This window comes from Medicago sativa, chromosome 2 (genome assembly GCF_051527215.1).
Source record: "Medicago sativa cultivar Bolivia chromosome 2, Bolivia_mono, whole genome shotgun sequence".
NCBI classification, from domain to species: domain Eukaryota; kingdom Viridiplantae; phylum Streptophyta; class Magnoliopsida; order Fabales; family Fabaceae; genus Medicago; species Medicago sativa.
The window spans coordinates 71803252-71818111 of NC_140750.1; the positions used below are offsets into that span (position 1 = coordinate 71803252).

At 29.5% G+C, this 14860-nt stretch overlaps 1 protein-coding gene across 1 annotated transcript; it reads left to right on the forward strand.

Annotated features, from left to right (window-relative positions):
* Positions 1–4135: 4135 nt before the first annotated feature.
* On the forward strand, positions 4136–5797 carry LOC146950383 (peroxidase 3-like). Its single transcript, XM_085746313.1, has 4 exons — positions 4136–4414; positions 4513–4701; positions 4849–5011; positions 5195–5797. Exons 1-4 carry the CDS (start codon positions 4202–4204, stop codon positions 5608–5610), a joined length of 981 nt encoding a protein of 326 aa, XP_085602439.1. The 5' UTR covers positions 4136–4201; the 3' UTR covers positions 5611–5797.
* The last annotated feature ends 9063 nt before the right edge of the window (positions 5798–14860 follow it).

Genomic DNA, 14860 nt, shown 5'->3' on the forward strand with positions numbered 1-14860 from the left:
ATCATAGTAGTTTATTTTGAAAGAAATAATTAGTGTAAGTGAAATGATTCTTATCAAATATTGATATATTCATCATTATCAAATATTGATATATTTATCATTATCATAAATATAAGTGAAATGTATTAAATTGAAAGTGATGTAAGTAGTACTCCCATGTTCTTAACTATAAGTGCCTATAAGAGTGTAAATCTTTCTAAACTATTCTTTTTAAATAGTGAGTTTATAAATTAGTGTAACTTGCATATAGATATATCTTTTTTTCTTAAATTTGTTTATGAATAACTTGCGTATAGATATATCATTCTTTTTTTAATTTGTTAATTAATCTCTGTTTTTAATTATAAATCTTCTTTTATTTCAAAAAAATATATTTCTTTAAAAGAAATTTTTGGAGCACACAGACAAATGACACGGCTGGCTGCCGACACAAAGATATCCCACGACCCAGTGTAATACAATAGGAATTATTCTTTCTGGTGTAAGCTGTAATGGATTTAAACTGCTGCAACTCTCCCAATAAAACCACGTACACAAAAATGTACTATTATTGTTCTTTTCCTTCTCTGGCAAACTTGATATTATGAATTTGCATAAACTTGTTTAAACATTAAAAATTTAAGCATGTATAATCGAAGAAAAATAGTAGCAAGTGCTTAATGATTTTCGGTTAAAGAAAAAAAAGAATTTATATAAAAAATAATGTAATTATTACTTAAATAATAACTTCACTCGTGTTTTCAAGATAAATTTTGTTAGTACTATAGATTTTTTAATCAAGTGCACTTGTTAGTATGAATATAGTAGCGTATTATTCTATGTCTTGTATATTCTTTCTCGCAACATAACAAACAGTTAAGTAAATTGCAAGCTCACAAAGCCTTCGCCACCTACTTTACTTATTTGAAAAACATACTTGATAAATAATGAACTTTCCTTTTCATTCAATTTTCCCTTTTTTGATTTCTTGTCATCACGTTCCAACATTGGAGACCAGACCATTTCTTTATTGATGAAAATCAATCATTGGTTTATATGGACTACCCAAAACGTGATTGATTCAAAATCTTGCATGATTGAGGGGTTTCTATAGGCTTTACCTTATTTTATTTAAGAATAATAATGTCGTAAATAATCTTACTTTTGATATGCACATGTATTTGAAGTTTGGAATCTGCTTTACAATTTACATGCCAGCTTGCTCTACATGCAACATATATATGAGGACAAGAAGTGACATTAAACTGGTCCCATTAGACTTTAGTTACGTATCGTTCCATAGAATTCACTTCAATTTTAAATGCATGTATTGTACTATGTTTTACAATTAAATAGTCTCTTTATATGAGTTCCTTTGTGATTAATATATGATCCGTCTTGACTTGAGATTTACGGTCTTGTGGTGATGGTTATAGTTCTGTGATGGTCGGACTCTAAACGGTAGCTTCTTTCTCTCTAAAGGGAGTAGATTGTTTGCAAACATTTCGACAATTAAGCAGGAATGCATTAAATATGCAAGATTTTTAAAGTAGATAGAGTGTGTACCTAAAAGAAGGTTATGAGTTATTCTTTATAGTGGTGAACTAGGGTTTTTGGTCTTTCTAACCCTAATTCAGACGGTTGTCCAAGAGGGACACCTGTGACCATATTACATAAAACAAACCTTGGATCTAGAACGAACAATCCTGATTGGCTTATGTGGCCCTAATTTGATCCATATGGTGGTTCGTGTATGCGCTAGTGACTTGAAGTGATTCGGTTCATTAAGGAAATGGGCCCTAACGTAGTTCGAATATACACACACATGATAAAAGACCAAATTACATTGATGTAATATTATACCAATACTACATCACTATATATGAATTTTTAAGTAATTTTAAAATCATTTGATACATTAGTTGTTGGGTTATGATGGGAGCTGAATGAATCATTGTTGGGCAATTGCAATCACACAAATGAATTGAACATCATATTTTAACCTAAAACCTTAAACATTGTTGTTTATGGATTCCCTCACTTTATATATTGTTCAATCTTTAGTAATATGTGAGACTTCTACCTCACATTTACTAAACATTATTGAGGTGCATAGTTTATGAATATTAATTAAATCGTCTCTTATATATACATAGTGATAAAATGCCGCAAGTCCACATTTTTCAGTACTTAAATGTGAGTGAGTTTTGTTCCCAAGTCTTTTGAAAAAATAAAATAATTTGATTTTGTATGATACACATACACTCAATCAAATTCATGATGGTGCCACTATTTTATGTTACTCCAATAATATTTCTACAAATACTATGTGTAAAAATAATTATGTTTGCAAGATTGGACCATTATATGATTGGAGAAAGGTAAAAACAAAAATACAGCTAAGTTTTGTCAACATATCGATACTCATAATGAGTTTCAGCACTTTCTTATCCACATCAGTTTGAAATTTGAGCCAGTCACTATTTGACATTCGACATACTATATGTATAAGCAAATTTTGTTGGCTATGGTAACATGATTTCCTCCATAACAGTAGCCATAATTGTGTCCAATTATTGACTTCTAAGTCTCATTACAATTATTTTTTTGTCAAATTAGTACAATTATTTCCCTTTCACTTAAATGTAAATCAAACAAATTTTTACTATACCTCACAAATTATATGTGGGAATCAATTTGACTTTCTCTATACAAAAGGAACTCCAAAAATGTGTCTCTATCTTTATCATCACTAATTAAGTATTCAATTAATCAATGTATGCTTATATTCTCTAAGATTCAGATCTTACTCACAACATTTTTTTTATTAACTTTTTACCCACTCTGTAATTCATTCGTCATAGTTTTCCATTTCTTAATATGTCCTGCAGGTGGCAGCAGGTAATCATTGTTAATTTAATTTGAAAATTGGCTGTCTCAATGTGATGCATCACTAAAGTAATTGACTCATAGCATAGGAGCAGGTAAAGTTCATACTTTCTTCTTCAATTCCTCTTGGATTCTAGCAAAAAAAAAAAAAAAAGGAATAAAGAGAATGAGAGATTAAGTCTAGACTCACATTAGTCGGTTATTTTCGCAAGAGATTAATCTCTCACAACTTTAATAGATCACAATTATTTGCTATCAAAGTCACTTACATCGAACATAACTCAATTTAAGGAGACACGTAGCTTTAGGGCGGACCTTGAACTTTTAAAAAAAATGCAAATAGACCATTATATATATTGCATTTTGAAAAACTCCCTTAGATTTAGTTCAGAAGGTCTAAGAATTCAAACGTTTGAACCCCCTAAGTTAGAGTTATAGTTCCTCCACCATGTGGTTTTCGAATAGATAATTAAAATAAATATATTAAGAAAAAAATGATATAAAGTTTGTTTCAAACTTAGCCAAGATCTATGTTAGACCTAATCTGAATTACGAGTCCATCCAGAGTTAAGGATTTCTCAACATAATCTCTTCTTATCTAGCCAGTAAACTCATACTTACTCTAAAAATGTAAACGTTGTTCATTTACCCTAAGTTTTGTGCGAGGGCCAACAAACCCTTTAAACCATTTAACGCCTTAGTCTTGACTGATTAACGACCATGTGGTCGTTGGTTCGATCTCCATAGCCAATGTCAATGTTCCAAAGCTCAAGTCTTGCACAATTTTTTTGATTCATTGACCACTTTAAGTCTTGTGTAAGACCTCACGTTTTGTCCTTATTTAAAAGACGCCTCGATAGGTTGAAAAGTGTAAATGCTTATAAACTACCTTAATCTTGGTTCTCAATTAATCTTGGTTCTCAATCAATGTGAATTTTTTTGGTGTACCATAAGAGAATCCAACACTTCGGAAAAGAAGCATCAATATTTCATATGTAATAAATTACCAAGTAAATGAACTGACGTTATTGAAGCAGTCAGAAACCCAATAATATGGTACTCACCATATCTGTCCTATAGGGACATTCCCAACTAATCTATTTTAAATTTGACTATAAACTATTATTAAGTGCAAAAAGATACCAAAGTACCATGTGTTATCACCTAGCATGTTAGTTAGCTGCATGGACCATCTCTATCGTTTACTTTGTTTCATTTACCTAAACCAAACAACTATATATAAATCACTTACCACTGTTATGTATTCATCAACAAGAGAAATACAAGTTTTTCAATTGTATCTAATACTCTTATAGCTGCTAGCTATATACATATGAAAATGAGAAATCAGTGTAATTACTTCAAGGTTTTGATTCTTTGTATTTTAGCAGCATCAACTCATGCTCAATTGCAGCTAGGATTTTATACCAAGAGTTGTCCAAAAGCTGAACTAATCATTGCAAACTTTGTTCATGAACATATCCACAATGCTCCATCACTTGCTGCTGCATTAATAAGAATGCACTTTCATGATTGCTTTGTTAGGGTATGAAGTTCAAGCTTAATTATATGCTTATACTTTCATTTCATTTTTGGTTATGTAATGTGAAAATTGATTCACTAACATTAAGCATTTTGATTTAGGGATGTGATGGATCAGTCCTTCTGAACTCAACAAACCAACAAGCTGAAAAAAATGCTCCTCCAAATCTTACTGTTAGAGGCTTTGACTTCATTGACAGAATAAAGAGCCTTGTTGAAGCTGAATGCCCTGGTGTTGTTTCTTGTGCTGATATCATAGCTTTATCTGCCAGAGACTCTATTGCAGCCACAGTAAGTACTCAATTCTATCTTTAACAGACTAAGGCCTGTTTGGATTGACTTATTTAAGCTTATCTACTGTTTATAAGCTCTTTAAGTAGCTTAAGATTGCAAGCTTATCTACTGACTACTGATACATTTGGTGATTTGTGATTTCAGGGTGGTCCATATTGGAAAGTTCCAACAGGTAGAAGGGATGGAGTCGTATCGAATTTGCTGGAAGCAAATCAAAACATTCCTGCTCCCTTTTCCAACTTCTCCACCCTCCAAACTCTCTTTGCCAATCAAGGACTTGATTTAAAAGACTTAGTCCTCCTATCTGGTATTATTACATTCAACAATTTCCTTAGCATTAAGCACTTTCGTCGTGCACGCTAAATGAAATAATTAGTGACAACTTTTTATTTCATTTTATCTTGTCTTTCAATTTTTGTCTTTTATTCAACATTTTCTAGTAGTGAACTATGGTTTTAATCTTAATGACCATGATATAAATTTTTTTCAGGTGCTCACACAATTGGTATCTCACTTTGCACATCATTTTCAAACCGTTTGTACAATTTTACTGGAAAGGGTGATCAAGATCCATCACTTGATAGTGAATATGCACAAAACCTAAAGACATTCAAGTGTAAGAACATCAATGACAATACCACAATAGTCGAAATGGACCCCGGAAGTCGAAACACATTTGATCTTGGTTACTATAGTCAAGTTGTCAAGAGAAGAGGTTTGTTTCAGTCTGATTCTGCATTGTTGACAAATTCAGTTACAAAAGCTCTTGTGACTCAATTCCTTCAAGGCTCACTTGAAAATTTCTATGCTGAATTTGCAAAATCAATGGAGAAAATGGGACAAGTTAAAGTTAAGACAGGGTCACAAGGTGTGATTAGGAAGCATTGTGCACTTGTGAATAACTAAGAATGTTTTTATGTTGATTTGTGTTTTTGGGTTTGGTTTTTTATTTATGCCATGTCATGTTGTGTCTCAACATGTGTGCTGTAATAATTTTAAGAACAAGTGGGTTCAATCAATTGTAATTTTTATTTCCTGGTTTGGTGGTACATTATGTTCTTGTTGTAATAAAGCAAAATTGATTGAGAGAAAATTTCTAGTGTTAGCCAAAGCAGAGTCAATAATATATGTGTAGAAGGTTGGTTGGTTACATTAGGGATGTACTTCATTTCTTCTTAATTCAATGCATCTTTTTATGATAACTTTTAATTCAATGAGAAGTTCTCTAAACCAAGGTGCATCCTTAAATGGATCCTAGTATTTCAATACATTAGTTTCTTACAATGATCCTTGATTTTTAAATTTTTTATTTCTTGAAGTCAACTATATTAAAACCAATTTGCTAATACTTGCTAATTTTTTATTTTAATTTTTTATAACTAAAGAACTCATATTATTTAAGAATTTTGATTGTGGTTGTGTTTATGCCTTTTAAAATAACTAGGATCAAAATAAGGAGATCCGTTTAAATTTGTAAAAGCATGTCAATTTAGTATTTTTGAATTTACAAATAGCAATGAAGAAATAACTCCTATAAAAATGCAGAAAAAGAAACAACTATAATATAAGTTTAATTTTTAGATGAGATTATATTGGACAGACCTAAATTTTTTTGAAGAGGCTAAAATGAAATTGTATTACCACCTCAAAAAGGTCTTCCTAGCACAAGGTGTGCTAAGGAAGAAACACCAAAATTCAAACAGTATCACATCCATAATTACAAAAACAAAACCCATCCGCAAAGGCGGAAAGAACAGCAAAGAAACTAACAATTAACCTATACCGAGGGTAGAAAACGGACTAAGCCACCAGCCATGATATTGGACAGACCTAAATAATAGATACTTGCCGTTCAAGTTATATATGCTAGTATATACATTGAACATATCTTCTATTCAATTTAGGGAAATGCTAACAAGTGCCCTAAGGGCACTTGATAAGAAACTTAAAGCAGTATCTTTATCTTGGAAATTGTGCATTCAACTTATTGAAATAGTAAAAAGCAACTTTTTCTACATTAAATTTCACAATTATTTCCTTTTTTGATTCCTTAACCATTGCCCTAAGGGCTTTGGTTAGGAAAACCCTTCAATTTAAACCTACAATTGCAATTATCATGAAGAAATTTATCCGACTCAGATGCTTTTTCCACTTGCGCAATGCGAAAACGATTACCAATAATCCTTCATCAATCTATGATCCTCACGTTGTTAATATACAATCCACCGCTCCCAACCACAATCATCACGTCGGCATTGAAAAACTCAAAAAAATCTCGATAAAAAATTATGTTCCTTCAAAAGTTTGTCTCATGAATCATTGAGTCGTAATACTTTTTAGGTCTTTATTTCTGTGTCAATTTCCAAACCCAATGATGATAATAATCCTTAATGTCTTGAAAATATTCGAGTCTTCCCTATTTGTGAAATAATATGTAGGTAAGTTTAGTTTAGAAACGAGGTAAGATGCACCAAACTGGTCTGGAACTATGTATCAAAAGAGTGTAGAAGCAAAATTATATATTAACAGGAATAAAAAAAAGTGCAGCTCATTATTAATACATACAAATCCTTTTGCAGAGGGATCAGGTAACATCGTAGATATGTTTTTACTCGCATCATTAAGCATGGATATAATACAAAGAAAAAAATAAAAGTCGCATTTCCCCAATTATTGTAACATATCGCAAAGATTGATATGAGAACTTTCAAAATGAAAAGTTGAGATAAACTTATACTTTGTTCTACATTTTTCAAACAAAGTATAGGACAACACACACGAAAAACAAATTAGTGGGATGATCATGATTCTAAAGGTGAAAATATTATTACTTGATTAGAGTATTACTGAGGATCGATGATATTCTATGTCTAAATAAGTTTACTCATATCGTGTTATATGTATGTGTTTTGGTTAAAGGTTTAATTTTGTTTTTTCTATTATTTTTGGGACTATTTTGATATGTGATAACTACTAGAAATTAAATTTTGTTAAATTTTTAAAAGATAAATTTTTGTAATCAAAGTTTGTGAAAATATTTTAGAATCCTTTTGAAATGACATTTTTTCTTTTTTTCCATAGTTTATTTTGTCTCTCATTATTAATGGTATATTTTTGTTTTTTTAAAGATATTTTTGAGTTATACATCTATTTTTTTTAACAAGCAAAAATGGAATACATATTAAAAACTCAAAGAGAAATTTCAAGCACAAGGTGTGCTAGAAAATTTCAAGCAAAAATGAGTTATACATCTATTAAGTGTACATATGAAATAGAAAATGTTGGATTTGATGCTCAGCTGTTGTGGCATCTTTGAGCAAATGAAAGTCCATGAGGAATATAATTTTTTAGTGTTCTCCATATTTTAATAAGTTTTTCCTATTCTTGTAGTAGATTTTTCGATTATATTTTATCAGAGTACCAATTATATTGGTCATTATAGTGGTGGCCCTGAGCACTGTCGGGATGGACGATCGCTCAGGGCCCATACATAAAGGGAGATCAAATTGTTTTACAATATAAACATATAGTATATTTAAATACTTAGCTGGACACTAAACTATAATTTTTTTTTGCAAAAGAGGGATACTAATTTTTTTATAATAGTATATGTTAATTATAACTTGTACTCACGTTTTTGTAAAAGTGTTTATTAAGAAGAGAGAAAGAGAGAAAGAAAAAGAATAAAATACATGTAGATGAAAACATATGAAAGATAATTTTGTTGATGTTCCTCGTCTAATTGTAATGTGCTCAATAATATAATATATAATTTTTCCATAAAATAGTAGAACGTTACAAAATTTTATACGATTATTTATAAATCAAAAAAAGTTATTTGATAGATAATAGATACATGATAAAGAAAACTATATATAAAGAAAACTACCTTTTGGGCTAAATTTTTCTTTCCAAAAATGCCCTCAATTTTCAATACAAATAACACGTAACAAATAGATAAAAATAAATTTAAATATTAAAACAAATGTAACAAACACGATATGAATATATATTTTTTCCTTTTTTTTTCTTTTATCATTTAATATAATATATAATTTTTCCATAAAATAGTATAACGTTACAAAATTTTATACGATTATTTATAAATCAAAAAAAGTTATTTGATAGATAATAGATACATCATAAAGAAAACTATATATAAAGAAAACTACCTTTTGGGCTAAATTTTTCTTTCCAAAAATGTCCTCAATTTTCAATACAAATAACACGTAACAAATAGATAAAAATAAATTTAAATATTAAAACAAATGTAACAAACACGATATGAATATATATTTTTTCCTTTTTTTTTTATCATTTAAAAAGTGTAACAAACTAGATGAGTATATTTATACTTACTTTTTCATCATTTCAACTATACCCTTAAACAACTTTTTCTATAATAAAATTGTTGTTGGTGTCATTAAAAAAAGAATTTAGATTATATTTTCTTTGTTATTGTATTATTGTCGGTGTCGTTGAAATAGATAATCATGGTTAGTTTAATTTTTTATAACTTGAAAGCAACAAACATTTATATTTTTTTATAGTTTTAATCAAAATAAAAATTTCATAAAAAAAAACACCGTTCATAATTTTCAAACTTTAGCGAAATAATAAGAGCGGAAAGACGGGCACGTGAGTGCCCGTCATTTCGCTAGTCATAATTACAATAACTTCCTTAAGGCTTTGTTTGCGAGTTGAGTTTTGGAGGGGAAGGGAGGGGAAGGAAAGGCTTATGGAGAGGTACACCCTTGTTTGCGAGTTTTAAAAAACAAGGGAAAGGTTTTGGGGGGGTTTAGAAGGGCTTCATTTGTTCAATTTTAAAGTTCCCCCTAATTGGGGGGTTTTGGGGGGTTAAGCATACAAATTGACAATTTTGCCCTCATAATAATTCAAATTGACAATTTTAGATATAACCTCATTATTACGATCTCTTTTCAAAACAACTTTTTCTAAACAGCTTATTTATCAAAAACAGATTATTACAACCACTTTTCAAAAAAACAACTTATTCATGCAAATTAGCTTTTAACGACCTCTTTTTCAAAATCAGCTTATTCAAAACAGCTTATTCATCAAAAACAGCTTATTACGATCTCCTTTTCAAAAAACAACTTATTGAAAACAGCTTATTCATCCAAAACAACTTATTACAATCTCTTTTTCAAAAACAACTTATTCAAAACAGCTTATTTATCCAAAACAGCTTATTACAACCTCTTTTCAAAAAACAGCTTATTCAAAACAGCTTATTTATGCAAAACAGCTTATTACCATGTCTTTTTCAAAAACAACTTATTCAAAACAACTTATTTATCCAAAACAGCTTATTACCATGTCTTTTTCAAAAACAGCTTATTTATCCAAAACAGCTTTTAACGACCTCTTTTCAAAAAACAGCTTATTCAAAACAGCTTATTTATGCAAATCAGCTTTTAACGACCTCTTTTTCAAAATCAGCTTATTCAAAACAGCTTATTCATCCAAAACAGCTTATTACAATCTCTTTTTCAAAAACAACTTATTGAAAACAGCTTATCCATCCAAAACAGCTTATTACAATCTCTTTTTCAAAAACAACTTATTCAAAACAATTTATTTATACAAATTAGCTTAATACGATCTCTTTTCGAAAAAAAGCTTATTCAAAACAGCTTATTTATGCAAAACAGCTTATTACCACGTCTGTTTCAAAATCAGCTTATTCAAAACAGCTTATTCATCCAAAACAGCTTATTACAATCTCTTTTTCAAAAACAACTTATTGAAAACAACTTATTCATCCAAAACAGCTTATTACAATCTCTTTTTCAAAAACAACTTATTATAACATAAGCCCTCCATTTCCTTTGCTTGTTGGTTTTTTAACTCCCAAACAAGGGGAAGGTTTTCCCTCCTTTCTCCCTTCCCTCCCTTTCCTTCCCTTCCCCTCCTAAGTCTTTCCTTTCCTTCCCCTCAAAACTCGCAAACAAAGCCTAAAAATAATATCATTCGATTTGGATACACAACTATATAAAATGAATTTTTCGGTACACAATTACCTTTCATCTTTTAATTTTTTTTTTAAAGAATCTTTTAATTATTATTTTCTCTCCCTCTAGAAATAATTTTTTTTAAAAAAAAGCTACTTCTAATATCTTTTCATTTGAAACTATTTTTAGATTTTTTATTTTATTTTGTAGATCTTGGTTTAAAAAAAAACAATAACAAACATATATAATGCTCTTTAAAGTTTTTTTTTTAAGTTATAACAAACGACCTCATAGAGCATGTTTGTTACAGATTAGAATAAAAATCATTTTGACATTCAATAATTTAGAGATTTTTTTTAGATTTTATAAAAAAATCAAAATCTGTTTTCTATTTGTTTATCGTAATAAGATCATTCTAAAAAAATAATTTAGTTTATTTAATACAAATATATAAAAGAAATTTTTGTTACAAAGTCACTTCAATCATTTGATAGCTATTTTCTCTCTACTCTAGATGAGATTTTTGTTAAAAAAGACACAAAATGATAATGATATGCTGAAGTGTCAGATGATTAGGGATGACACAAAATTGTGTTTTAGCTAATCATTAACTCATAAATAGAGTCCATAATAAAAAACTTATAAATAAAGAATAAAAGATATGATTAGAAAAATTTAAAATACAATGAGTTGTTGAGATATTTATGCTACAATCCACCGCTCCCAACCGCAATCATAATGTCGACGTTAAAATACATAAGAAGATCTCGATAATAAATTCCGTTCCTTCAAAAGTTTGTCTCCTTACTCATCTTGAGTCGTAGTATTATTTTACTATCAATTCCAAACCCAATGATGAAAATAATGCTTAATGTCTTGGAATATTTCTTTTATTACTTGATATACCCACTTATTTGACACAATGCCCTATTTGTGAAATAACGTAGATAAGTTTGGCGAAGGATCGGGTAACATCGCAAATATGTTGTTATTCGCGTCATTAAGCAAGAGATAAAAAAATAATAGTCACATTTCCCCATTTATTGGTAGCATTGAGCTCTTGCGATGAATGATTTGTACGAGAATTTTCAGAATGAAAATTTGAGCTAAACTTATACTTTGTTCTACATTTTCAAACAAAGCATAGGACAATACACTAAAAACTAGTGGGGTGATCATGATTCAAAAGGTGAAAATATTATTACTTGACTAGAGTATTCCTGAGGTGATGATATTTTGTCTAAACAAGTTTTATGAGTAAATTATGTTTTATCGTTGATTGCGCGAGTTTACTCATATCGTACTATGTGTATGTGTTCTGGTTAAAGGTAACATTATGTTTTTTTTTATTATTATTTGGGGACTATTAATAGTTTAAATTTTGAGGTGTGATAACTAATAGAAATTAAATTTATTAACTTTTAAAACATAAATTTTTGTGATCAAAGTAAATTTTAAATTTTGAGGTGTGATAACTAATAGAAATTAAATTTATTTAAACTTTTAAAACATAAATTTTTGTGATCAAAGTTTGTGAAAATATTCTAGAATCCTTTTGTTATGATCTTTTTTCCATAATTTATTTGGGTTCTTATTATCAATGGTATATTTTTGTTTTTTTAAGATATTTTTGAGTTATACATATTAAGTGTACATATGAAATAGAAAATGTTGGATTTTTTTTTGGTAGTGGCCGGGGTTTGAACCCCGGACCTTGCATATTTTATGTATTGTCCCAACCATCTGAGCTAAGCCTACGAGGACAGAAAATGTTGGATTTGATGCTGCAGGTTGTTGTGGCATCTTTGAGCAATACTAAGTGGATCCAAATTTCTCTTATAAATAGGACTGGAGGGAGTATAACTTTTCAGGAGGAATATAACTTTTTAGTGTTCTCTATATTTTTTTAATGTTCTCCATATTTTAATATGTTTTTTCTATTTTTTAGTAGATTTTTCGATAATATTTTATTAGGGTACCAAATATATTAGTCATTATAGTGGATACCCCGAGCGATCGCTCAGGACCCATATATGAAGGGAGATCAAATTGTTTTGCAATATAAACATACAATAGATATAAATACTTAGATGGACGCTAAGCTATAATCTTTTTTTTTACCGAAGAGGGATATTAAATTTTTTTATAATAGTATATGTTAGGCCAAATACCTATATGGGTCCTTTAAGTTTCACGTTTCTTTTAGATAGGTCCTTTAAGTTTTTAAGGTTTCAAATAGGTCCTTTAAGTTTCGAGTTTGTTTCGGATAGATCCTTTAAGTTTCTAAGGTTTCAGATAGGTCCTTTAAGTTTCGAGTTTGTTTCAGATATGTCATTTCTATCAAATCAACTTTGGCTTAACAGAGGTTAATAGAAAGGACCTATCTGAAACAAACTCGAAACTAAAGGACCTATCTGAAACCTTAGAAACTTAAAGGAATCCGAAACAAACTTCAAACTTACAGGACCCATCTGAAACCTTAGAAACTTAAAGGATCTATCTGACATGAAACTTAAAGGACATGGGGAGGTATTTGGCCTATATGTTAATTATAACTTGTACTCACGTTTTTGTAAAAGTGTTTCTTAAGAAGAATGAAAGAAAGAGAGAAATAGAATAAAATACAAGTAGATGAAAACAAATGAAAAATAATTTTGTTAATGTTCCTCGTCTAATTGTAATGTGCTCAATAATATGATATATAATTTTTCCATGAAATAGCAGAACGTTACAAAATAAATCAAAAAAGATATTTGATAGATAATAGATACATAGTTCATAAATGTAGTAAGAGTTAATTCAATTTTTATTTTTAACATATATTATATTTACTTTCATATAACATGTCTGACTCAAAGAATCATATTTAATATATGAAGAGTGGAGGAAATATGAACTCTATGAAAAATATATACTGGTGGTTCGCTCATGTAGTTGATGGTGGTGTTTGCAATTGGAATGCATGATTTATTAAGTCATGTTTATTTGACTTGAATAATTCATACTAGAGATCTAGAGGATTAGAGGTCGAAAGCATCATCACAGGGCCGATCCTTTGAATATAGATGTCTTGGGTGAATCATGAGATGGTGCTCCTATAAAAAAAATGAACAAAATATACACAAGGATAAAAGAAATTAACTGGGAGATTATTGCACATTTTCATTTGACATTGTACAAAAAGAACACGAGTATGGTTCTTTGAAATGTGAACCAAATGGTTCTAAACTAAGATTCATGTTCCAAAGTCTACGCTCGACACTTGTGAATTTAGTAACTGAAGATGGATGTTTTTGACAATTGCACACATGGATCATAATTCAATGTTTATATTAAAAACCCACTATAAAGAGACTTCTTCCTCCTCCTCCAAGAAATCGTTTGATTTTTTACTATTATACCTATAAAAAAAGAATCGTATTTCTATTTAATAAATAAATAGATCATTTGAAACCTACTCTTAAGAGACTATTATATTTATACGACACTGACACTTATGTTTTTGGATGGTGTCAAAAGTCAATGAGTTGTGTTCTTGTGTTAACAGAATTGAGATGGAGAGATTAGAGATTGAGAATTAGAAAGAAATGATACACATAAACTCGGATAAAATACTATGACTTTTGAGTGTTAGTATATAAAAGCTAAAAATCTGACTCTAAAATTATTCATACTTTATATTTTTATTCTAATTGTAGTGCCTCAATTGTGGATGTAATTAATTGATTTTATATTCAATATTTTATTTAATCACAAGCATTCATTAATTTTGACTTTGTAATGCCTCTATAACTTTGTTAGCAAGTATTTTACATAATTTAAATAATATAAAACTATGCTTATATATAGGCATAAAATAAAATTTTGATGCCCCTGAAAATATGGTGCCCTGGGTTGCCGCCCTCTCGACCCATGTTCAGGGCCACCCCTTCATCATCATAGAGGACCAGTACAAAATATAAGTGCATAGAATCAATATAGAGAATATGTACGTAGGGTCAATATAGAGGATCAGTACAGAGGATGAGTTTAGAGGATCATCGCAGAAGATGCATTGAATCACTAGTATAATGTATAGTTGTTATGATGTATATATTATAGATTAGCACAAGTTTGTTAGAGTTCAGTTACTAGTTAGAAGTTAGTTGGATAAGATTGAGTAAGTTAGAGATTTACTTATT

Coding starts and splice junctions, on each gene's coding strand:
- LOC146950383 (XM_085746313.1), top strand. CDS start 4,202: ATGAAAATGAGAAATCAGTGTAATTACTTCAAGGTTTTGATTCTTTGT. Junction 4,415..4,512: donor TTCATGATTGCTTTGTTAGG/GTATGAAGTTCA, acceptor ATTTTGATTTAG/GGATGTGATGGATCAGTCCT. Junction 4,702..4,848: donor GAGACTCTATTGCAGCCACA/GTAAGTACTCAA, acceptor TTGTGATTTCAG/GGTGGTCCATATTGGAAAGT.